At 39.0% G+C, this 27,670-nt stretch overlaps 1 protein-coding gene across 1 annotated transcript in view; it reads left to right on the top strand.

Annotated features, from left to right (window-relative positions):
• Window positions 1–27,670, top strand: part of trip4 (thyroid hormone receptor interactor 4) — a 134,220-nt gene that overhangs the window by 55,558 nt on the left and 50,992 nt on the right. The window contains exon 12 of the mRNA XM_055010652.1: window positions 755–857. Coding sequence (XP_054866627.1) covers window positions 755–857 — 103 coding nt within the window. The remainder of the gene's footprint in view (window positions 1–754; window positions 858–27,670) is intronic.

The raw sequence follows: 27,670 nt of genomic DNA, 5'->3' as shown, positions 1-27,670 counted from the left end.
TGTTATTTTGTTTCTCACTTTCGTCATTTTGTGTGTCAGTTTTGTCATATTTTGTCTGTTTTTGTTTTTTTTGTCTGACTTGTGGTTTGTCTAATGTTTTTTGTCTTTTTGTTTCTCGTTTTTGTCATTTTGAATCTCATTTTTTGTAATATTTTGTCTTATTTTTGTTGTTTTTTGTCTTTTGTCATTATGAACATATTTTTTTGCAAGGGAAAATTTGGAGTTGTGGTTATTTATAGGTTATTCTGCTGTGGTTTTACTGGTCCGGTCCACTGGAGATCAAACTGGGCAGAATGTGGAACCTGGACTAAGATGAGTTTGACTCTCCTGTTCTACACAATAAGCTTCCTGATTTTATTATTGTTGTTATATAGTATTGTCCGTCCGTTGGAAAGTGTGCATTTAAGAAATCCTTTGGATGTTTTGAAATGAGGTTTTTCAACATCTTGTGTCATCCGTACGGCTCACAAGTGCTGCAGATGCTCTCATTAGCAACTGCATCATTAGTTGTGCAATTATAGTGCATGAGACCCAGAGAGACTCATAACTATCAGTTGCTGTCAGGCATGTAGTATTACATCAGGCATGGAGGACATGTAGCACGGTGGAGGCGTACAAACAGACACTCGCTGAATGATTCATAACTATCACAGGCTTTAACATATTTTCTGTGCACAATGTGGACATGCTAGCTGTGTGTAAGGCGATGCTAAACTGTTCTTTTCATCATCCCTTCCCCCCGCCACCCCTGCAGTTTCCTGATACCTGTGAGGAGTCGGCTTCTCCATTTGTCTTCATCTGCACCAACCCCCAGGAGCTGCTGGTGAAATTCCCCATGAAAGGGAAGCACAAGATCTGTAAGTCCTACTTCTTTCATGTCAGGGGAAGTGGAGTGGATGAAATTAGCCCGAACCAACTAAGGCTTTCTTTATTTCTTTCTTTTTTTTTATCAGCTTCCTCCTGTGCGTTCTGTATGCTCACATGCATACATAAATAGATATGTGAAAGAGCGATAATGCCAGGCAGTTCCCCATTGCTATATTTTCATTAATAAAACAGAATTACAGACACACAAAGCATGCTCACACTCACATGTATAGATTGTCTCTCAGAGCCATCTGTAAAGACAGGATTTTGCTGTCGGGTTGCCTGGGGGACAAGCCAGGCCTGGATGTGCAATGTTGTTGCTGTATTGTATGATTTATAATAGGACTCAAACACATTTTCCCTTTGCTGCCGGAGCTACTACTGCAAAATGATGTACCTGCAAGCTCTTTTGTTAATATTTCAAAACCCTCTAAAGACTTGAGAGGATTGTTTATGGAGCTGTGCCTCTTTTAGATCTTTTCAGATCGATGGAGACTGCTTTTTGACAGGCTCAAGGTAAAATGTAGCAGGAGCTGTGCCCTTTTTAAAAAACACTGAACTGGATATGATGGCCTTGTCTCAATTTCTGTGAATATGATGAATACCTTAAAAAGGGTTTTCGAGGTTTAGCTTAGACCTGAACAGCAAGAGATTAAATGAACTTCTTGTTAAGTAAGATGTCAGTAAGGGTTGGGGGAAAAAAATTATTGATATGGAAGCTTTTAGAAGTCTGTAAATACTATTAAAGCCTTTAGCTCTGTTTTATCATTCGTCACTTACCTGCTCCACTACATCTGAAGTGATACATAAGGTCACTCGTGTATTCTGGTATTTTTTTCGTTTTTACTTTTTAGTAGTCTTAAATTGATGATGTTGAGTAAAAGGCTGAACTTGATGAAACCTGCTGACACGTTATTCCAGGCGTTCTGTTGCAGGCTCAGATTGCTGTAGGGAAATCTGTAGCTGCATTATTTAAACCAACAATAGCTTGTGGTTTATGAATCAGCACCTTACGTTTTATTGGTGGGTAAATAAACGGGGTTTTGTTAAAGTTGCCCGTTGCAGATTATTAACCACTAATGGATTTTATCATTCATTTTTACAATACCTGCAGCCTGCTTCTTCTGCACTTTAATCTTGACTGAGGTCAGCACAGACAAAACTAAATGCAAAAGAAATGTCTGGAGAAGTTTGTACATAGATATTAGTCATGTAGTCTTGTTTATGAATCTATTCGCAGCTACTTTTCCGCGTCAGTGTCCATATTCTGGTACAGTTGTGCATATTTCTTACAGTTTTGCTTCTTGCATTCTCAACATGTCTCAGTTTTTCCATTAGGAAGATTTCTTTACCAGCCACAGGCTTGTTGTTTAAGGTCACCACCTTTCCTCAATTTCTTGTAATAGCCCTTTTGTGGAGGCTTTTAACGACATTTGAATCGAGTATGTGTTTCTTCCAGCTACACCTCTCTTCAGACTGTGATTTAATATTCTGTCTTTCTTATTATCCAACTGCTTGACGGCTTTGTTCCAGCTCTGGCTCTCACATGTGATGTAATTCCTCTCAGCCAAACTCACTCACACAATCACCACCATCTCCTCATTTTCTCACAACTGTTTAGCAATAAAACAAGATGACAGCTGATTTTGTTTTTGTCAAATTATCAGTCGGAGTCCCTACATAATGCGACCAATATGACTAATTCTGATATTGTAGTGCTGTTTGTTCATCTCTCCGATTCTCAGTACGATCACACAAAACGCGCAGTTGAAGCTCATAAAACTTGGTTAATGTTGGTGTGGTTACAAATCCATTAATTTAGAGACCTCCTGCAGTGAAAATTACAATTTTTTGCTTAATATTTCCATATTGTGTTTTTTATGTGCTACAAGACACATCCTGAACAAAATAAGCAGTGAACACCATGGTCGATCTTATCTAGTTTGAAACTGCAGTGTACCAGTGTACTGCAGTGAACTTGAATATCCCTAAGGATTAATAAAGTATCTACCTACCTTCCAACCAATCAACCAACCATCCAACCGACCAACCACCCAACCAACCGACCACCCACCCAACCAAGCATCCAACCGACCAACCACCCAACCAACCGACCATCCAACAAGCCACCCACCAACCAACCAACCAAGCAACCAACCACCCAGCCAACCAACCAAGCAACCAACCACCCAGCCAACCAACCAAGCAACCAACCACCCAGCCAACCAACCACCCACCCAACCAACCAACCAACCACCCAACCATCCAACCAACCAACCAACGAAACCACCCACCCAACCAACGAAACTACCCAACCAATGAAACCAACCAACCAACCAACCAACCAACCAACCAACCAACCAACCAACCACCCACCCACCCACCCACCCACCCACCCACCCACCCACCCACCCAACCAACCAACCAACCAACCAACCAACCAACCAACCAACCAACCAACCAACCAACCACCCAGCCAACCAACCTAACAGCCAACCACCCACCCAACCAGCCAGCCAGCCAACCACCCACCCACCCAGCCAACCAACCAACCACCCACCCACCCAACCAACCTAACAGCCAACCACTCACCCAACCAGCCAGCCAGCCAACCAATCAACCACCCACCCACCCACCCACCCAGCCAACCAACCTAACAACCAACCACCCACCCAACCAGCCAGCCAGCCAACCAACCAACCAACCACCCACCCACCCAACCATGGTTAACGGTGCAATTGCGTTTTAATATGTAAGTTTGATACACAGAAATCTATTTTAAGGGGTTAAATCGATGACCAAAGATGCACATTGGCCTTGACACTGATCTTCACTGTCCTGTTCACATTTAAGAGCATTAATGTACCCAAAAATAGACACAGTAGTTTTGTACAAACTGAACTGAAGAATTGTAAATATCTAAAATAGTTCATTCATTATGCACCTTTACCCTCCTCGTGATAAAACGGGTTATTTGTTCATAACACACCTTAATGAATGTGTTGAGTTTTGCGTAAGGTGTAGGTATGCGGTGTGCATTAATCACTACATGCTCCCTGCTGTCCATGTTAGCCTGGAATTTTGGCTGGTCGTCCTGACCCACATGGACCTCCACAGTCCAGCCTGTCTTACTGATCTGTCACCAGCTAGCTTTTCACTATCTCACTCTCCTGCTCTCTCAGCCCCTCTTCCACCTAAATTCCCACTGCATCTCATGGGTCAAGGCGTTGCCGCTCATCTTACCCAGGGGGGCTTAGCACAAGTATTTTTTGCTCCTCCAGCAGCTTACATTGACAAGATCCGCTTGTCGCTGGCATTGCCAACCATCTCACGCCTCATCACAATGAGCAGGAGAAGAACAGTTCTGTGCTTTTCCATTCTTTCCAGCAGAGTCGCTGCTTGGTTGCATAATGATAACAGCTGTTGTTTTTTTTTATTAGGGTGTTAAACTTTAATGTGTTGCGAGTGCATTTTGCAATATGTAAAAACTTGCACTGCGTTGTTGCTGAGATTGATAGTTTCATTATGCAAATTCTGCAATCATGTTGTGGAAAATGGGAGCAGGAGCCTTGATAAACATTAGCTGGTTCCTCACTGATTCCACAGATTATCACTTTATCAAGAATCAACCGCTGAGATTTTCTGCCAGCCTCTACGGGCTCATATTAAAATATACCTGCGGTGCTTTTACTGTATACATTTTATATTTACAGCAATAATGTGTTCCCACAGAGTATACAAAGCATTAAGTGGAATACTAACAAGCCAGTCTGCCAGCTCCAGAGGAAAATATTTTAACCTAAGAGCTCTGCTGGATTTTAGTCACCAGCCACTTATTTACTTCAGCCTGTTATCATTTCATGCTTACAGATCAGCAGTTTATATGAATGTGATTTGTCAGGCTTGCAAAGCAAACAAATGAGCTGAGAGCTGCATGATGCTGGAGTCCAGCAGGTCATCTTTTTGTACTGTAGCACCAGCAAATGTTTTGCATTAGTGGCAATACCGCGAATTGCAGAGAACAGCCAGCACACACACACATGGATGAACATTATTAAATGGCAACTATCAAATAATCTAATGCTGCCTTTCTCTCCACTCAGTTTGCTTTATAGCTAATATGCTAGGAAATGCTGGATGCTAACTCAGGTAGATCAGTCATTACCCCGTGGAGGAGTTGGTGACATTTAAAATGACACACGGCCGAGGCTGACTGCTGTAATAAGGGATGTGCATTGTGGTTTATGGTCACATCCTGTGAACATTTGTATCCGTGTGTGTGCTTCTGTGTGAGCTGAAGGTCAGTCTGGGTGTTGAAAACTGTTTGGCTCTCTGACATGAACCCACATTTCTTCTCTCTGTCCCTTATAGCTATCCTTCACTTCCCACTATGCTTTTAATAGCCTGACATCCTCTTTATAAAGTGGCTCTGCACACACAGCTAGAAAGTGAAACACAGACCTTATACCACTATACTTAAGGTGTTTAAAGATGCAGTGCTTGGTCTCTGTAATATAAAATGACAGGACCTTGAGAAAAACGGTTACCTGATCATAAAGATGCAAACACAGTAAATCATACAAAAGCCAATTATAATCCTCAGCAGGCCATAACAGCTGACTGTATTTCAACAGGATGAAACATTAGGACAGTGGACAGTTCATTATCTTGTATCATGCAGGTCTGAACAAGCAGTCTGGTGGAGATCTGGTGTTGGGTTGTCACTCTAAGGACTGTTGAACAGTCGACTGGCGTTCATGTCCATGTGGGTCCATTATTTTTAGATGTAGTTAACTTATTATTCAGGTTGTTTTTTATTATTGTTGTTTTCAGTTGCTGTTTGGTAACGTTTAAGCAGCTAACTTACTCAGTTAAGCTTTGACACCAAAAATAGTTGGTTAGATTTAGGAAAAGATCATTTTTAGGTCAAAATCATGACTGCGTACAAGAGTTGGACGTAGTATCGTGTGAAAGCTTTGAGTCTGGCATTTGGTCGTTGTCATCTTTCCCTTTTTTGAAGCAGGATGGAGGGACTGAGGGTTGAATCTGATGGAAAAAAATTCAAGGACACAACACACACCGGTATGGTAGCGACCTGTCAATCCCAAGGTAGCCCACCCCCAAAACATACCCGACTTTACTGTGTATTTTATTCAGATTTTACCATAACTTACAAAATGACCATCGTGCTGCATTCAAAAAGGGCTTCATCAAGTGAATGCAACCATAAACTCACTGGAAAAAGTGTTAAATGAAGTAACAGATTAATTAAGAAGTAGAGACATTTTCTCCTAGACTTCTATACAATCAGACTTTTTGCAGTCAGAGGAGTCGCCCCCTGATGAATGCAAGTTCAAGGAGGGTGAGTTTGGAGATTGTACATATTCATTTCACACACCAGTAAGAGATTTCCCTACTGAAACATTAGTGGTTTAAGCACCTTAAATAATCGAACTGTGTTGTTTCTCTGATGAGATCAAGCTAAAAGATAATCGCTTGCCTGACTATATTTACACATAACTTTAGATCATTCAAGCAGAACATCCATCCATCCATTATCTATACACCGCCTAATCCTCATTTGGGTCGTGGGGGGCTGGAGTCTATCCCTGGACAGACCGCCAGTCTGTCAGAGGGCTACACACAGAGACAATCACATTCACAATTTAGAATCACCAGTGGACCTTAGCGTGTTTTTGGACTGTGGAAGGAAGCTGGAGAACCTGGAGAAAACCCACACATGAACATGAGAACATGGAGAAAGATCCCAGGAAGGCCGGGGATCTTCTACCTGCAAGATGAAAATGCTAACCTGCTATGACTGTTCATGAGCATTAAGATGGTCTTACAAGTTATACAGAGCAACAAATGAGGTAACTTAAAGATTATTTTTGACTTTTCTATTATGATGCATTTGAAGAATTAAAATTCAGTTGCTCTCAGGATGAACGTACCCAGTGTACTCTTTCATGAGAGAATCAGATGGATTAAATCCTTGTTTGAAGAGTGCTCAACCAGCAGGAAAGAACTTACAAATCTCTTGTACAAGCACTTCTAACTTCACTTGACAGAAACAGTGAATTAGTTCAACAAGTGCAACAGGTGAGAATCTGTCTACACATTTCAGAGTTTGGTTCATCAGCATGTAGTTCCTTTTTTCCATCTTCTATGTACTTTCTGGCTTTAAAGAGGTGATAGCTGATTGTGCTGAAAATGATCCCATGATATAAGTAATGGGTTGAGTGGTGTGTATTTGTTCCGTAGGGATTAATGGGCTTTCGGTCAATGTGCCGTAACACCAAGGAATACATAAAGTCAACATGTAGAATAATCTCCATGATTACATGTAGTACTTGTCACAGAAGTAACTGGTGTCCATTAGACAAAGAAAACACAAAGTGCTTTTACTGCCTGTAAAGAGAAACAGGTCCCAGTTGTTCATTCAGTCTGAATGTATAACTCTTATGATATAACATATGAACTCAGTGAGTGCTTTGTGAACATCGACTTATCTTTTCCCAGAAAGATTAGTCACACTGATGGCTCCCCAGCAAATACAAAAGAGCTCCCTTTTGTCGAGATTTCTGACTACAAGAAAGGAAGTCATGGATATAATTACTAAGATGAGAAATTCAGCTTCAGCAGCAGGTTGTGGTGGGATCTTTTTATCTGGAGTAGTGTAAGCCATTGACATATATAATCTCAAAATCACTGGAGTCATTTCAAAGGACCTCAAGGTTGACAAAGCCTTAAGCCAAAGTGTCAGCACCATTTACTCCATTTCCTCTCTAATAGCCATTTAAGTAGCTGTTAATAACAAAGCGTTTTTGAAATATTTACACAGTTAAGCTTTTTTATCAACATATTTAATCATGTTTTGCTTTTGCAGTGGAACATTTCTGGAAACTGTAATATCGTGTGCAGATTGTTGAGCATCGACAGAGGGAGAGTATTAGTAGTGATATTGTTAGATCGTTTTAGATGTCATGACAAATGTAATTTTTTCTATCCATTACTGATGGACAGACCTAATAGGATTTTTGTTTGTCACTGACTAAATTGAGTTGATTAAACATACACACTGTAAAGCACAGAGAAAACAATGGGCTGGATAATTATCGACCCAGTGCATCAATTTACTGCTGTCAAAGTACACAACACGCTTCATTCCTTTTCTCTCTTATGTCTTTTATTTTCTCAGAAGACACAATTAAAGCTATGTTTCTCATTTCTTATGAAGTCGCTTATTGTGCTGCTTTACCATGTGTGATTACATGTTTGTGCATGTGAAACTCATGGTTACAGCAGGTGCATTTCAATGGTACAGCAAACAACTTTATCAGGAATCTAACAGAGGAGGTTTGTTTCCAGTGCTGCCAAACACTCAGGATGTTTTCATAGAGATGCTTTGGGTGTTGGTGATCTTGTACAGTATGAGAAGTATGTTATATTGTTGGAGTCTGTTGCCTGTAGTTCTGCAGGTAACACCTCACCAGCCAGGTGTTAACAAAAAGTTAGTATAAACAGCAAAATTTGCAAAACACCGAAAAGTTTTCACTTATTCACTGGAGTCATGGGGAATAAACCCTGTTTTTGCGGCATTTCAAAAGTTTGCAGCTAGTCTGACAGCTCTTTCTTGTTTCATTACTTCCTGCAAAAGGTGAGAATGATCTCTGAAAGTTGTCCATATGAGGCTTTTTAAGTGCTAGAAGACAAGTCATGCGTGAACTAATCATTCAAAGCCACAGTTTAGTATTTTCATTGTACCGATGACAGTCTCAAAAACACAGATTCAGATATTTGAGGTTTCATACATCACAAACCTAAGGAACCAATTATGTTAACTTGCAGGGTGGGACTTTCTGTATCACTTTTCATCCTTCAAATCCGTTTCTGAACATAAAAGTCTGAATTGCTCCCTTATTACAAGTTGAAATTGGGTAATGTAGAGTAGTTTGACAGTGTTGAAGCAGAGTTGTAGGTGAGCTGGTGTGCTCGAGGTGCATCGAGTACGGAGGGATGTGTGGAAAAAGAAGCAATACGCTGGTGTAGAGTCACATTGAAGCCATTTTAACCCTCCTGTTGTCTTCATTTACGGGCACCAAAAAGTATTATTTCCTTGTCTGAATAAAATCCAAAAATCCTGCAAAAGCAATCCCCAAATTTCTGGAAATTTGCAAAACCTTCAAGAAGAAAATTCCAATAATTCCTTAAAATTTCCCTTAAAAGTTTTTTTTAAATCCCCCAAATGTGGCAAGAAAATTCTTCTAAATATTTTTAGTAAATGAGTAAAAGTCTTCCAAAAAAATCCTAACAATATCTAAAGGGATTCCATATATATCAGTAAAACTTCTAATATTTTCTTCAAATACATTCACATAAAAATCAACCAAAATCCAGCAAATTTCACTGGATTTTGGTTGATTTTTTTGTGAATGTTCTTAAGAAACATTTTTAACATTTCTTTTTTTCCACCAAAAAAAAAAATGTTCAAAGATTTTCCAAAAATGTTGAAAATGTGGACATCAGAAGTTTCACTGTGAAAATATTTGTTTTCTTCACATTTTCAAACTTTAAAACAGGTCAATTTGACCCGCAGGACGACACGAGGGTTAAGGCATGAATGGATTCTGTTCATTGAAGCTGTGATACACAGGCATGAATTTTTAATGCTTTTATAAATAACTGGAGCTTTATTTGCTGTTCTGTTGCTCATATTCAGTTTGTTTGTTTGATTTATCACATTTTCCTCTGCTAGTTTGTGAAGATCACTGGGACTGATTCAGTAGCAGCTGCTTTGTGCCGGTCTTGTGATTTCCAGTGTGCTATGTTAGAAACACAAACCACTGAAATCCAGTACAGTACGCATTAAGCACGCTTATGGGAATAGCTTCAAGCAAAGACATCTATATTTACTCATTCCTGTGCAGCAGCTGCGTGTCCAGGGACTAGTGAGTGTACATCACAAAGAGATGATTTTCTCTATTTGTTTGTTATGCGTTCAACATCATATGCCTTGTACACATTGCACTTCCAGCTCCCTTTTTCAATGTCATTTGCATTTTCCACGCATATGTTATTGAGCTGTTGCAATATGTATGGCTTTTATCCCTCCGGTCACACAAAATATGGAAATAACACAATACACTTCCAGTGAAAATAATGCAGCTGAATTTTGCTCCACTAACCATCAACTGCACTGTTGCCATGTGATTACCTCTTTGTTTTATGTGTGAAATCACTGCACCGTGGGACTGCAAATAGAGAAAGCCAATTACTTGACAAATGTCCACCTTTTCTCCTGAGGTGGTCGTGTTTTTTTCTTTCTCCTCTATTTCTCCCCCCTTGTGCTCTTCTTCTGTCATCCACTGCCAGGAGACAGAAAGAGGTTAAAGTGACGGAAGTCCTTTTTTCGGTTATTTATTCATGGATTTTCCATTTAATATTCATGCCTTTTTCAGGACTATCTGGGCACAGAGGAGAATTCGCTGCCTCGGAGGCGGCTGGGGCCAAAAAAATTGTGTTTCAGCTCCAATGAGCCCAGAGGATGAAGGGACAGGAGAGGGAGATAGAGGGGGAATGAGAGAGTGTGGTTTCATGTGTTCTCCAGTAAATGAGAGGCAAGCCTTGAAGGTGACAGGCTGTGTTTATTACTGATCTGTCAGCTGGTTAATGGGGAGAGGAGAGAGCAGAGACCAGAGCAACAGACATGGGAGCCGGAGAGCCCCGAGCAATAAACTTTGCCTTAGTAGATCTGCTTGTCCTTACAGGTTCAGTGACAGCACTGCTGCATGCTAAACTATGAGCTGTAAAACAGACAGTATTTTGCCGTTGAAATCAGTAGTTTTCAATAAAACATTGACAGAAAGCATGTACTGTGACCTGTTGTTTACACACTCTATTGAATCCACTTATCGGTCTCTGAATTTTTGTGATTATCGTTATTTCTATTGACCAATTATCGATAAACTAAGTGCATTGCTTTGAGATTAACGCAGCCACCTCTCTGTCCGTAGTAACCCTCTGGTCTCAGAAATGTCTCTCAAGCAGAGACTGAACACAAACTGTTGCCATAAATCAGGAAACTGACTATTATCATGTATGACTATTATCAAGTTGATAGCTGTTAGCATAGCCTTAGCTAAGTTAGGAGGAAGATTAGCCTGAAACAGAGTGTGGAAAACAATAACTAATTAAAGCTGCAAGCAGCGTTGAATGGGTCCTTGCATCCTTGCTGATCAGTGAATCCAAGCATGTCCACCAGGTGGCGCTGTGACTGAGAGTGTATATCGGCCTCTCTATCTGGTGAAGGCTGGACTCTGATCATACAGGTAAAGTTTGAGGCAGATTGGAGTATGTACAGGGTAGATATACAGCACTTCCTGTTTTATGGCGGAACATAGAAATTCCATGGGCTGCTCTTTCCACACCCTCAGACTTTTGTGGAGCATTCTGATAGCTTTTGATCACCCATGTTGGGTGTACATCCTGGCCAAATTTGAGCTCTGTTGGGGTTACCCTGTTTGAGTTTATAGCTTTTGAAAATGTGCAAAAATTGGTCCAAAATATGACGCATAATTCAAAATGGCCGACTTCCTGTTGTGTTTTGGACATGGTTGTAATAGACTTTTTTGTGCGTTTTCACCTGTTAGATATGTGTACCAAATTTCATAACTCTAGGTGGTGCTATTGAGCCATTTTGGCTCACACCTATCTAGGTCCAGTAAAATATCAAATTTTTCGCTGGTCCTGATGTGTGTGCAGAGTTTCACGCCTTTTGGAGTATTTTTAGGCCGCCAAATTTGAGTTTCAAAAAACAGGAAAGAATCTCGGAATAATAATAAAGCATGGCTTCCAGTTGGGTCTTCGCTCCATTCCGTCCTCGGACCCCAGTGTTGCTTCACGATATGGACCTTAGTCTGCCATAGAAGAGACAGAACAGAGAAAGCTTCAGAAAACAGAACAGACAAAACTGCAGGAGACAAACTGATCAGTCTCAATCAGCCGACAATGACTCTCTGATTTAATCACACTTATTACTCCACCAAGGAACGCGGCGAAATTATGTGATGATCAGTGTACGTTTGTCTGTGAATCTGTCTGTCTGTGTGAAACATTACTCAAAAACAGACCAACAGATTTGGATGAAATTTCCAGGGAAGGTCAGAAATGACACAAGGACCAAGTGATTAGATTTTGGCAGTGATGCGGCTTATAGTCTGGATCCATGGATTTCTTAAAGATTTCTGTATCATTGCCAGATGGCAGCACGGCGTCACTGTAACCATGACAACAAGTGAACACTACGTCAGCTGATTGTGATCCTACTACAAATCCACCGCTGAGGACTTATCAGGACTTATCCATCAGAAATGATCCAAGGAACAACTGATTAAATTGTGGGGGTGTTTCTGAGTTTAACCGTTTTCCTTCCATCTTTACGTGAATTTTCTGACTTTTCGGCAGCGGCTTCTTCACGTCAAGAAACCGCTTCTTAGATAGACACTTCCTGTGTCGCAGCAATGGTGCCAAAAATAAAAGCCTGTAGCATTAAAAATACGCCTTCAAATTAAAAGCATGGAGGGAACGGTTATTTTAACACTAGCAAAACAAAGCCTTGCTAAAAGTGATGAACTGATCAAAAGACCTTTGTAAGAGTCATTTGCATATTTCGGTCACGGTATTCGGTATCCGTACATAACGTACACATGCATAATACACACCTGTGCTCAGCGCAAGGTCATTTTGTTTGTGGGTACATCTATATCAAACGGTGCTGGCTGTGATTTCTGATCACTAATAATAATAATAATAATAATAAAATGCTGCATTTCTACAAAAAATATGCTGCATTTCTGACTAGGCCATATGGAGGAATGAGCAGCTTTGGAGGAGTACTGTGCTCTGTGAGTGCTTTTCTTGTTTCTATTGTACGTATTGAGTTACAGTAATTCTTAATATGAGGGAATCTGGTAATGAATGACATCTTCCCTGCTATCACATGCTGTCAATATATAACGTGCAATGTACCACAGATTGGCTTCAAGTGTCAGTTATGGTCTTTCTTCATTACTAACAATTGGTATCAACCTGTATTTTTTGATTTCTAGTCCAAATTCTACTTTGCACATCAACATGACAGCTTAAATTTCATCATTGGTCCAGTGCGGACCCAAAGTTACACCAGTTGCTGGTTAAGACACGCCGACCACATCTGTGTGTGAACATAAACAAAGATCCAGCACATGCTAACTGACAGTGATTGGTTGAAAGGTAACCTTTGATTTGTTGTTGAAGTTGGAAGCAGGTAAAAGCAGCTTCCTAGGATTAAGTCTACCGAACTGTGAAGGAATTAATCCTGTGAACACATGGACATGAGTAGAACTGGGCTGGTTAGCCCCTTAGAAAGAGTAGGGGATTAGTTTTGATGCCAATAGAATGATGTAAGGATGTTTTTTATTTTTTCTTTATGCTCTATGTTTGTATTTGTCTTATTGCACATCAATGCAGCACAGTTAATCAATTATAAATCACTATTTTGGCTTCTGGCATTCAAATGAGCATAACCAAGTATCATATTGACTTTTAAAATGTGTATTCCACTCATAAAAACATGCAGATAGAATTGCTTTGTTTGAGCTTGGCTAAATCTGACATTGGAGCTTCTTATTTTACTCTTTTAAGTAACTTTTGGTCCCAAACTCATCTGATTGGAGACTGGAGGCTTCTCTGAGCACAGCCACCCAGTTAGCATTTATGTTAGCCTCCATGTGAGCGAATATCGAGACCTTTCAGTGTCTGTCGATGACCAGACGTGTTTTAAGTACAATTTAGTTTATTGTTTGCCTTTAGGAGAGTCAGGTGAAGAATAACTTAATTTATTGTGATGCAAACATGCATATATGATCAGGAATAAATGTAGAACTCTGCTCATTTAAAAACATTTTGCCCCTAAAATCAATGAATAATTGTGATGATTGTGCATAAATAATTAGCCATAACTGAAATCTTACAGCATGTAGTTGAATGAGAAAAACATGGTCTAAGTGTATCTAAAGCTGAATATTGTGCAGATCTTGGTGCAGACGCCGACTTCAAAAATTCATTTTCAAACAACCTCTTTAAGATGGTAGCCTTGATGGAGACTCGCTTTGCCTGAGAGCTTTGTAGTGTTTGATTGCTCTTGAGCTCGGGGGGTTATCAGCTGCCCTTGGTAATGAAACCTCCTGGCTTTTTGTCTCACTAAAGGGTAAAAAGACAGTGTAAAGAAATTGCTCTTTGTTGCAGCCATAGATTTGTCTTTTCCTTATCCTTATCCTTACCCAGCATTGTTGCCTTTATCGGTCAACATTACAAAATCCATATCAATCAGCATTCGACGTGCCGCTGCTTTCTCTCCCGTCACGTTTCCTACATGTACGGCATTCTTCCTGCACCACACGTGAACGCCCTCTTTAGTCACTGTTTAATGGAGTGCAGTTGTTGGAAAAAGTGTAAAATAATGTCATTATTTGGTGAAATCCGTGGGTTTGTGGCACTGATTTGAACAGCTAGTATCCGTGTTTGTGTGCTGCAGCTTTTTCAATGTGGTATTTGTGTGTTGCTGAGATATAGATGTTGATTTTTTTAGAGTTCTGCATAAGCCATTTTTTTAATGATGCCTCAGGGTGCTATACTAGTCTTCAGGAACATAAAACAGAGGAGAGTAATGCCTGTTTCTTGCATTCAGTGTATTGGGTGGATGCTGGCTTTGTAACCAAAGTATTTCAAGTCTTGCCTCCCAAAAAAATAAAGTTCCTGTACAACTGAAATGCATTCTCACTTAAGTTTTGAAACAATCTTTTTTTTTCCTCCCGACGTTGCAGGAAATTGGCACCAAACCTCTTGGTTAAATTAAAGAAAATATCATGATTGTGGTTAAAATGTGACCTGTTTACAGCTTTTCCTCCATTTTCTGGGTTACCAAAGTAACAAAACCCACCCCATCTAGTTGGTTGGCTAAAAATTTAAATTGGACAGTAAATGGAAAAGATATGTTGATCAAAGACTGACATTGCAGGAAAGCATTCCCTTTAGGTTCGATTTCAGCACCAGAATTACTTGGTTAAATTGAATATCATGATTTGGGTTAAAATGTGACCCAATGACAACATGTTCTTCATTACTATTGTAATGAGTCCCACTCCATCTAATTATTTGGCTAAAAGTATAAATAGCAAAGTTAATGGCAAAGATGTGTTGATTAGAAATGTATGTATGATGCATCACAGCATCATCTTCTCTCAGAATGTAACTAAAAATGCAGTTAAGTTGTGCATGAATGCCTTTTTTAGGACATTTTCATGCTGCGAGCGATTTTCACTTTGTTCTTGAGAAGAAAAACTTTGTTCACATGCACTGGTGGGTCATCATGAGTCGCTGGTTTCATTCTTACCTGAGGCTTCCAGAGAACTCGGCCAATCAGTCGCTCTCAGTCCACTCTGATCCAGAGTTCAAACGTTCAGCTGCAGCACAGCCGCCGCCATTTCTCCACGTTCTTTATTCATGTGGCTCAGCGTACGCCACTGGAAACCCACAACATACATAAACTGCACTTAAGTTTGGGAAATTTAGAAATATACAGCTCTCCAACACAGATTACGCATGAGCAAAGAGAAATATAAAAACAGATTTTAGCACATTTGGCTCAGATGTAACGGGACCATTATTTCTCCCTTTCTCTCCTTTTTTTCAATGCAGATAACATTAAATGAATGATAAATCCAGTCTAGAAATTGTTAATGTGGTAAATGACTATTGTAGCTGGAAACAGCTGATTTTTAATGGAATATCTCCATAGAGGTACAGAGGAACATTTCCAGCAACCATCACTCCTGTGTTCTAATGCTACATTGTGTTAACTAATGGTGTTGAAAGGCTAATTGATGATTAGAAAACCCTTGTGCAGTTATGTTAGCACATGGATAAAAGTGGGAGTTTTCATAGAAAACATGGAATTGTCTGGATGAACCCAGACTTTAGAACAGTGGTAGTGTCTGTATCTCTCTAATGCCAAAAGAAATGTGTGACACAGAAACAGTTTGTAGCAGATTTGACTCCAGTTTTTAGTCCTACATCTTCTTTTGTTTTCCCTTCTTTCCATCTTTTCTCCCCTTTGTCCTGAGCCTGTCGGAGTAATCCATCTGGGTCAGCGCTGGGGGTTGGGGGTGAAGACAGATGTGCTTTGCGATGTGATCGATGTCGTTGATTAGTGAGAGATTATTGCTGTCTGAGAGTGTGTGTGTGTGTTCAGCTGATTGGTAGAAGTCTGCTAGTTAGCATCAGTGCAGTTAGGCTGATTTTGTAAATTTGTCAGGTTAGGAAGTGAGAATCGATAGGCGGATTGTTTGCATAGTTCAAGCAGCTGCTGGAGGTGAGGATGTTAAACTAGACACGGCCAATGAGTCACTGAAGCTATTCTAAAAGTGTCAGTGGATGTTTTTCCGCCCGGCTGCCAAGTGAATTTTACACCGAAGTCTGAAATGTCACCAAAAAGTGACGCTCTTCCAGCTAGACAGATGCTTTATGTTCATTATTACAATACATCGACACTAGTGATCTGTTTTACTGATTCTGGAGAGTTTAAAAGTCTGATCATTTTCATGCATGACAAACATTTTGATGAATTAGTTTTAGATATCTTTGACGATTTGTGATGCAGTTTCTGGTCATTTATGCACAAATTTGTATTAGCTGATAAAGAGAAAATAAATGATGAACTAGTCTCATAATCAGTTGATTGTTTCAGTCAGTTTTATGCTGGAAATGTTTTTCTTTTTTCCTGTGATGGACAACTGTAGGTTCCTCACCTTCCCCTTGATTAAGCCTCCTGTTGTCCTCATTTACAGGCACCAAAAAATATTGTTCCCTTGTCTGAAAAATATTCCAAAAATCAGCAAAAAAATTCCCCAAATTTTTCAAAATTTGCAAAACCTTCAGGAAGAAAATTCCAATAATTCCTTAAAAAGATTCCCTTAAAAGTTTTGTTTTTAAAAAATCCCCCAGTAAAAATATCTATCTAAAGTGATTCCATATATATCAGTAAAACTTTTAATATTTTCTTTAAGAAGATTCACATAAAAATCAACCAAAATCCAGCAAAATTCGCTGGATTTTGGTTGATTTTTTTTTGTGTGAATGTTCTTTTTAAGAAATATTTTTAACATTTCCTTTTTTCCACCAAAAAATGTTCAAAGATTTCCCAAAAATGTTGAAAATGTGGACATCAGAAGTTTCACTGTAAAACCTTTTTTCCCCCCACATTTTTAACTTCAAAACGGGTCAATATTGACCCACAGGACGACACGAGGGTTAAAACTCTTAAAGCTCATCTTCTGTTTGAGGTTTTTTCCCATCAAAATAAGCACTTCTTGCTTTATAATGACGTAGATGTAACTACATTGTTGTGATACTACAGTCATTCAGTCGTACGTCTTTGAACAGGAAACCTATTCTGGGGAAGAATAATGACACAGAAAGCCCCAGTCTGCAAGCTAACAGGATTGGTTCTTTAGGTTTGTGATGTAAGAAACCCAAGAATTCTGAATCAGTGTTTTGGAGACTGTCATGGTGATAATGCTTAGCCATTGTTTTGAACGCTTATTTGACTCATATGTATTCTTAACAATAAAAAAACACTAGATATGTGTTAGCAAGTTTAAAAAAAAAGATTTTAACCTAAATGAGTCTTTAAATAACTTCAGATTTAGATCTGTGCTTCATTTGAAGACATCATCTTGAACTTCATATGCATTTATTTTCATATTTTTGTCAAAAGTTAACGATTTTAGTAATTTCAATAATATAATATTAGTTAGTTGCAGCCCTTATACAACCTAAAAGTGATCAGCTAATATCAGCCACATATCATTTCAGCAAATGTGCCATGAATTCATGAGAAAAGGCAAGAATTTGTGTTATTTAGTTATTTCAGAATGACAACAAAACGCACCAAACAAAGCAAAAATAGTGGCTGATGATTAAAAATTAAGATTGCATGATCATGATCAGTGTTTCAGTTTGTCAGAAGCTTTTATGCTACCCAATAGATCAGCGGTGTCCAACATGTGGCCCGTGGGCCAAAAGTGGTCCTCCAGAGGGTCCAATCCGGCCCTCAAAGTGTAAAAATACCAGAGAAGACATTAACTGCAGATTGTAAATTAGTAAAACTATAAATTTAAAATCATTTGTAGACCAGGACAAGTTGTTTTGATCATGAAGTAAAATATTAGATTGTTCATTGTTCTTTTGTTGTCTTGTGTCTCATTTTTGTAATATTTTGTCTTGTTTTTGTTGTTTTTTCTCTGTCTTTTGTCATGTTTTTGTCGTTTTGTGTTTCCTTTTTGTCTCCCTTGTGTTTTTAGTCAGATTTTTGTCATTTTGTATTTTGCTTTATTCGCTTTGTGTATCATTTGTGTCATTTGTCTACTTTCTTTGCCATTTTGTTTCTCGGTTTTGTAATTTTTTGTCTCATTTTTGTCGTTTGTCCATTTTTTTTTGTTGCTTTGTAACTTTTCCGTCTAATTTTTTGTCTTTTTTGTTTTCTTATGTGTCGTTTGTCTGATTTTTTGTCCTTCTGTGTCTCATTTTTATAATATTTTGTCTTGTATTTTGTGTGACTTTTGTCATATAGATCATACAGTAAAAGCACTAAAACAAAGGAACCATTAGGAGTTGTGGTTATTTATAGGTTATTATGCTGTGATTTTACTGGTTTTACTGGTCTGGTCCACTGGAGATCAAACTGGGCTGAATGTGGCCCCTGAACTAAGATGAGTTTGACTTTCCTGACAATAGATGAAGAATAGTAGATATAGAATCAGGTGCAAGATTAATATTTTAATGAATGATTTCTCATAAAATAAACATTTATCATGGTCCTCTTATATGTGTTTCTCAGCTCTTTGTAGCTTTGTGAGGTAATTATGTTTGAGTTGGGCGCACTTGAAAGACTTCTGGCGTTACCTAATAATGTAAAGAGAGACTGTGAAAATCTCCGTTTTCTGAGTAGAAACGCCAACACGCTGCTACCACAGGGCCATCAGCGTCTCTCTCAAAACACATCTTAAGCGGTGTAATCATCTCATGGCGCTTGTGAGAAAGATCAACAGCGGTAATTCCCCTCAGAGCGGCCTGTCAGCCCTCCATCAGCTGTCAGTGTTTTCAAAAGAGCATTTGATTCTTGTAGTTTTCCTCCCCGTCTGAAAAGAAGCAGACAGATGTAATAGCCATTAGCCTCGGGGAAAGACGACACAGATGTGTCAACGAGGCTTGACTTTTCCAGTCCGAGTGAAGTCTGAGCAAACAGCGGCTGTGTGGATCCCTGTGTGGCTGAGCGATGATCCGGGACTCGGTCGCTCGGCGTCGCCCCGGGGCTCCAAACAGACCGTGACTCTAGCTCTCATTACCAGAGCGGGTCAGACCACCCCAATACTGAAAATAAATAATGCAGGGGAAAACCTGAGTGCTGCCACCTCACCGACAACATCCTCACAGCCGTGTGCTTCATGAAGAGCTGGTTCACTGGTTTATACACTCCCACTGTCAGCTGTGCTTTTACACTCTCAGGGGTTGTTCCTGTTCAGCAATAGCAGAATCTGTAATAGTTGAGTCATTTACTCATTATTTCCTCAGTTAACTGGGTAGTTTGGTCTATAAAATAGCATGAAAAAATAGAAAAATTCCCATCACGTTTTTCTGAAGCCCTGTTTTTTAATTCTCAGTTCCCAAACATATAGAGTTTTCTATCACATAATATGAAGAAAAGCAATAAATCCATAAATCCACACAATTTAGAAGCTGAAGCAATTCATTCTTGCCAGAAGAAAAAGACAAATACTAGACATATACTTTAAGTATGGAGTCATTTTGTAATTGATTTCTTGGTTAATTAAATAATTTGGCCCATGAAATGTCATGAAAAAATTGAAAAATTCCCACCACATTTTCCTAACGACATACTTGACATTTCCAGTTAGCTTATTTTCTGACACTTATCACTGTAAGCACCATATATATATAGTTTACTATCACATAATATGAAGAAAAGCAACAAATCCACACAATGTAGAAGGTGGAGCAATTCATTTGTGCCAGAAAAATTATGACCAGTCCTATTATTTAAATTACTGAATCATTTACTAACTACGATCTCAGTTAATTGGGTAGTTGGGTCTATAAAATGTCATGAAAAAAATGAAAAATGCTCATCACATTTCTCTAAAGCCCTATTTTTTGATTCTCAATTTGCTTGTTTTCTCACATTTTGCAGTATAAACCCCAAACATGCAGTTTTCTATCACATATTATGAAAAAAGCAACAAAGCCACACAATTTAGAAGATGGAGATATAAATTTTTGTCTGAAAAAAAAAGACAAATACTATTACTTTAAGTGTCAAATCATTTACTAATTGATTTCTTGGTTAATTAAGTAGTTTGGTCCATGAAATGTCATTCAAAAATTGAAAAATGCTTATCAAATCCACACAATTCAGAAGGTGGAACACTTAATTTTTGCCAGAAGAATTATAACCAATTGTCATATTTTAATTATTGAGACATTGACTAACGATTTTGTCAGTTAAATAAGTAGTTTGATGAATAAACTGTCATGAAAAAATGCTATTATTTTAGGTATTGAGTCATTTACTAATTGATTTTCCAGTTAATTATTTATTTGCTGTACAAAATGTCACCAAAAATTGAAAAATGCTTATCACACTCGCCTACAGCCCGACATGACATTCTGTATTTGCTCAGTTTCTCACACTTTAAAACATAAACTTCTACAAATCCAAACAATTTAGAGGCTGGAACAGTTCATTTGTCAGTTAATCGAGTAGTTTGATATATAAAATGTCACAGTCACAAAAATGCTCATCACACTTGCCTAAAGCCCAATTAACATTTTCAGTTTGCTTATTTTCTCACACTTTACAGCATAAAACCCCAAAAATGTGCAGTTTATTATCACATATAATCACGCATTTAACAAAGTCACACAATTTAGAACCCGGAGCAATTAATTTTTGCCAGAAGAAATGACCATTACCATTAATATTTTAATTATCGAGTCATTTGCTAAATGTTCTGTCAGTTAATTCAGTCAGCTGGTCTATAAAATGCTGCTTCACATTATTAGCTTGTTTGTTTTCTCCCAATCTATAGTAGAAACCCCAAAATATGCAGTTTACTGTCACATATTACAAAGAAAAGCAGCAAATCCACACAATTTAGAGACTGTAGCGCTTAATTTGTGGCAGAAAAAAACAGCCTGAATGATGCATTGATTTCGATAATTTCTTGTTTTATATTTTGACAGTTGATTAATTGTTTTAAGCTCCAGTTGAAAAATCTAAATATTTACCTCATATTATCTAAATCCACTCATTCCCTCCTTTCATACTTTCTCATGGCCTCCAAAAAACCTACGAAAAATCCAATTCTCTATCTTAATTTGATCTCAACTTCCTGTAGCAGTCGCATCGGAAAGTCCAAGATAAAAGAGTTGAAATTCTAATTAAGCTGTAATGGCAGCAGCGAGTTGGTATTTTTCCTCCCCAGTCAGCCCTCTCCCTGCCTGTATGTTTAGCTTGATCTCTTCAAATTTATTTCCTACTTTGTAACCAGACGCGAGAGCTCTTGACTCACTGCCCCCACAGCCGCAGCCAAGGCAGCCATTTAAGTAGTGATTAAAAATTAATGGTTGAGTGAGAGGCAGCAGGGAGGGCAGAGGAAGGAAAGACACGATGCCAGAGCGTGAGGATGGACGTTGAGAGGAGGTCCAGGCTGCAGTCAGGTCTTCTCACAACTCTGCTGGGTTTCACTGCCCTGCTCACACCCCACCATGAATACTGCATTACGGCCCTATAGGGCTCCTTGTGTTGCCCCACTGAGCGCTGAGCAGAGAAAACAGCAGCATCCAAGGCGAGGCCGCCCCTGCTGTGAGAGGACCGTCCACGTTTAGGTACCAACCAGACCCACTTTCACACCACACATCCAACAGACCAGACCCCGCTTCATTTCATGTCACCAGCAGTTAGAATAAGCACATTTGCTGGCATTTAAAACCATAAAACCATTTTTTTCTCTGGCTTTAGATCTCTGTTTTTCTGAGCAAAGGAGGGCTGGGATTGTTTTCAGTAACACTGACATGGAATGGGATCTGGTAAATGAGGAGAGTCAAACTCATCTTAGTCCAGGTTCCACATTCAACCCAGTCTGATCTCCAGTGGACCGGACCAGTAAAACCACAGCAGAATAACCTAGAAATAACCACAACTCCGAATGGTTCTTTGAGTTACTGCAAAAAATAAAATAAAATACATTCTGAAAATGTTCACATTTTAAAAATTATCTTTCTACAAAACATCATGAACAACCTGACATTTCTGAAGAAAAATAAGTTCAATTTCATCAACATTCAGCCTCAGTTTATCATTTCCACATTACAACTTCCAGATCACAGAGTGTCTACAAAGGAACACAACATTTAGTCACCTGGAACTGAACCACAGAGGATTTACTTTATGATCAATATGACAAAAGTCAGACAAAAAAAAGACAAAAAACAACAAAAACAAGACAAATATTATAAAAATGAGATGCAGTATGACAAAAACGAGATACAAAACAACAAAAAAAGAGACAAAAAATTAGACAAAAATGTTCCAAAGCGACAAAAAATGACAAAAGCAAAAACAAAACGACAAAAAGTAGACCAACGATACACAAAACAAGGAATAAAGCAAAACAAAATGACAAAAATCAGACAAAAAACAACAAAAACAAGACAAAATATCACAAAAATGAGACACAAAAATGACAAAAGAACAATCTAGTATTTTACTTTCTGATCCAAACAACTTGTCATGGTCTAGAAATGATTTTAAATTTATAGTTTTACTAATTTACAATCTGCAGTTAATGTCTTCTCTGGAATTTTTACTCTTTGAGGGCCGGATTGGACCCTCTGGAGGACCGCTTTTGGCCCACGGGCCACATGTTGGACACCCCTGTGGTAAAGGGTTTTATTTTACAGCGTTTTATCTGTCTGGTAACGCAGGGCTTTCTCAACAAGGTCAGAGGAATAAAAGGTGATCCGTTGGAGTCTTGCTTACACAACTCGCTGCAGCAGTCATTTCTTTAAAAGCTCAGTGGAAACTCTGAGGGACCACACAGGGCCCTGACCTCGACTCCACCAGATGATGAGTAGTGGCACTTACATCTCGGCCTTTTCTTCCTCCCAGCCTTTTGCTCTCTGTACCTTTTCATTACAGTGTTTCTCAGAGTGCATCGGCCACTGATGGCATTTCAAGACGGCCGACAACATTCAGAGCTCAATCAGAACTGCATATCGTAGTACTTTGAGAGTAAAAGCCATCGAACATAAAAATAACACTGAATATTATTGTGTTTTTCTGTTTGTTTGGTTTCATGTCCAAATCTAAACTGAACAAGTTGTAGAATAATTTTGGTTGACCTGACTTTGACCAGGGCATCAAATATTGATGGAAAAGACTTAATAACCTCCAACATTTCTCACTGGGAATATTTCTCCTTTTCTTTCCAATTTCAAATCAAAAACACTTCAAAGACACCGTCAGCACATAAAAATACTGTGCCTAATATTTTAAAACTGCATATGCTACATAGAATGTCCACAATCTCTGGTTTTTATGTCTGTAGATCCAGATTGTACCCTTTCAAACTAGCTGCATACAGCAGTGTAAGAGAAATGAGATGTTTTAAGGGTTACCCTTCAGATTGCAGTTATCTGGTTGCAGACATATACTACTGCATCATCAGCATACTGTGCAAGCTTATGGCTGGTGTTATTGATTAACTCCTTATATTTCCTCATTTTTTGCCAAAGGTTTTGAGTAAAGACAGACATGGGTTAGTCACAGGGGGTATTTCTGAGTGGTGGCTCTACCCAAACTAATAATCTATTGTAATCCTAGCAGTAAAGGCTGAATTTATTATCTTATATAATATACTATCTATATAATCTTATTGATCGGGTTTTCAGAAAGTCTAAATAATTCTAAACCCCAAATCTTTTTTTTAGTGTTAAAACTAGAAAATGCATCAACCAACAAGGACTGATACCACTTTTATGTCTGTATGCTTGTCAAAAAATTAGCACCAGGAGTCAGTTAGCTTAGCTTAGCATAATGACTGGAAGCAGGGTAGAACAGCTGGGAGTTAGTTTCAAAGCTCACTGATAAATATGTTGTAGCTCTTTCCTAAATTCATATACATAACAAATGTACAATTAGCCAGGCTAGCTGTTTCCACCTGTTTCTAGTACACGTTAAGCTAAGCTAACTGAATTTTAGAATTTTAGTTTAGTCAGCCTACATACCGATAGATGATATACAGACACAACGCAGGGATCAGTTTTGTCATCTTGAATTTCCCTCGGGACTAATACAGAATCTATCTATCCACCCATCATTCCATCATTCCGCCATCCATCCATCCACCCATCCATCATTCCATCATCCATCCATCCATTCTTCCTTCCATCCATCATCCACTCATCCATCTATCCATCATCATCCATCCATCCACCCACCCACCCATCCATCATCCATCATTCCATCATCCATCCATCCATCCTTCCTTCCTTCCATCCATCATCCACTCATCCATCCATCATCATCATCCATCCGTCCATCCATCCATCCATCCATCCATCCATCCATCCATCCATCATTCCATCATCCATCCTTCCTTCCTTCCTTCCTTCCATCCATCAACCACTCATCCATCCATCTATCATCATCATCCATCCATCCATCCATCCACTCATCCATCCATCTATCCATCATCATCCATCCATCCCTCCATCATCCATCCATCATTCCATCATCCCATCATCCATCCATCTATCATTCCATCATCCATCCATCCATCATCATCCATCCAGCCATCCATCCATCCATCCATCATCCATCCATCCATCATTCCATCATCCATCCATCCATCAATCCATCATCCATCCACCCATCCATCCACCCATCCATCCATCCATCATTCCATCATCCATCCATCATTCCACCATCCATCCATCCATCCATCTCCTGGTTCAACAGTGATCAAGTGTTGAACTCTAACTCCAACCACTGTTTTTTTTTTTGTGTTTTTTTTTTTTTTTTTACTTTTTTACACTCCAAATGTCCTCTTTATGTTTGTGTTGCAGTGTAGTGCAGAAGCGTAGTAGCAGATTTGGTCAGAATTTCCCCTTCATAAAGTTCTATTCCTCATATTTGCCCTGTCCTCCTCTGTCTGTGGAACCAAGTTTACAGAAGCTGACCTGTCTGGAAAATAGAGTTCAGTCTAATCTTAGTGTGTTTGATAGAAACCCGTTGCTACAGCCTCTCCAGGAATACTTCTGAAGCTGAAAATAGGAAAGTCTGAAGGTAGAAGTTTACAGTAAATGTCTGGCTATTAAACAGAATCCTGCTTTAAATAATGAAGATGAAGAAACAGTGGAGAGAACTTTATGATCGCCTGCAGAATAACACAACGGCACCAGAAAGTTTAGATTAGAGCCATTAAGTGAGGCAGCAGCATCACATCTTAATGAATGTTTTTAGGGAAAAGCTTAAAAACACATTAAAATGAAGTGATGAGTATTGGTAATTAATGTAATGATTTGTGGATTGGTCCAAAGATGTGTGACTTCCTTACCTCACTAAATGATGCATTATGCTGTTGAAAGATTGAGCGTTCTCTTCCATGTGGTTCATTTTTTCTTGATCTAAAATAATATTTTACCTCCAGTAGAAGCTAATGTCCTGTTACTTTGTAGACAGTTAACTTATTTTTTTTACATGCGTATATGACGTGAAGATGAGAATAGGGGCATTTTATTTCATTTTAAATTTTCTTTAAAGCCAATACGTCAATTTTGTTAAAAGTAAAGTGACTGACCTGAAATAATTTGGCACTGGCTGTGAGTTTTATGTGCATTTTCATGTATTGCATGAGAAAAAGATAATGTAAGCAGTGAAATTAGAAACTTTTTGCTGTTTTTTTTGGCTTTGTCAATAAAGAATTCATGCGGCGGTAGATATAATGGGCGATTATCTGATGTTGAAAACATTTAACTCCTGATGGATCGGCTGTTTTGTCTTTTTTTTGGTTTGTTTTCACCTCTGGAGAGCATGAAACACGTCCAATACCAGCTGATATGAAAGAATAATTACAACTTTCCTGGATAAAGATAATTCCTGAAGATTCCTCTACACTTTTCTTTCATATGTTGACCAAGTTTGAGTTTTTTTCAGTGGTTAGCAAGCAGCAGATTTTGTTTCCGAGATAGTTTATAGTTAGCCTTAGTTTATTCAGTCCAAAGCAGGTAATGAAACATACCAAATTTGCATGTTCTTGCTCTAAATTTGCCGTTATATTTTACTGTCAGTCATTCTCCAACTATTCTCAGGAAATGATGTTGATTGTCAGAAGGCTATAATCTTATCTGGGTGGTAAATGTGATTCTAAACTCTGGAGCTTTTCTTCTCAGAGGGAACAGCTCTGTACAGAAACTGAACCACCGACAGAAATGGGTGTCATCTGAGGCTGTCGAATTGAAGGTGTAATCAGATTTGTAAAATGCTCTCTCCACCTCCTCCTCATCACCCACCTCCTTGTTGCTACACTCTGTTCCTTCCGTCCTCTCCACGCTTCTTACATAATTTGTTAATTCTGTCCTATTTCCTCCGCTGCTGCCGCCATCACTGTTTTTGCTTTAGGTCTTATTTGCAATGCTAATGAGGCGAGGCAGCGAGGAATGGTTTGTGGGGAAGGAGAAACTGGCTGGAAAGATGGTGATATGGTAGTATGGCTCACTGTGGCACATGGACGCTTCTCCTGGAGACCACGGTGTCATGATGGAAATTTTTACTAGATCTTGTGAGCACAATCCAACGAGCAAAGAGAACAAAACTAGAAACCCTGAGAGTAGTCCCATTTTAAAATGACTCATTCACACCAAACACACAGAAGGAATGACAGGTTTTTACAGCAAAGCCTTCAAGTCCACCTGTGATCTGAGAGTTAAAAACAAAATGATTGGACTCTGATGTGAAAAGCACCTGAATCAGACAGCTTCTCAGTCAATATTAGAACTTAATTTAATCAGGATGACACAAGGATGTGAAGAAACCTGTCAGAATATTACAGTGCAAGATTTTATCATTCCATAGACCAGTGATGGGCCACACCAAATTCTGAAGATCTGATACGACACCAGTTACTTTCTGCACAAAATATTCAACACAAAATACAGATGACAGCAGTCCCTCATCTATGGAGGGGGTTACGTTCCACACGAAAATCCACAAAGTAGCAACCATATTAATTCTATTATTTCTATATATTTTAAGGCTTTATAAACCCTCCCCACACACCGCAGAGCAACACTATGCAGCGATCAGACGTCTGTGAAACGGAGACCAGATGCTGAATGCTGCTAAACAGGAGACAGAGGAAATGATGCTACGGTCTCTGAGCCAATCAGAGCCCAGCGCTGGTCTCTGAGCCAATCAGAGCCCAGCGCTGGTCTCTGAGCCAATCAGAGCCCAGCGCTGATATCTGAGCCAATCAGAGCCCAGCGCTGGTCTCTGAGCCAATCAGAGCCCAGCACTGGACGCTAAATATTCTTTTAATATGTTTTAATTACTGTTTTTTATACATTTTCAATGTTTTCGATATTTTTAGGCTAGAAAACGTTTATTTTCTAGCAAAAATGATTA

The sequence above is a fragment of the Amphiprion ocellaris genome, chromosome 1 (genome assembly GCF_022539595.1).
Source record: "Amphiprion ocellaris isolate individual 3 ecotype Okinawa chromosome 1, ASM2253959v1, whole genome shotgun sequence".
NCBI classification, from domain to species: Eukaryota; Metazoa; Chordata; class Actinopteri; family Pomacentridae; genus Amphiprion; species Amphiprion ocellaris.
Note: the sequence above shows the minus strand (reverse complement) of the source record. Positions and strands in the feature narration are given on the sequence as shown.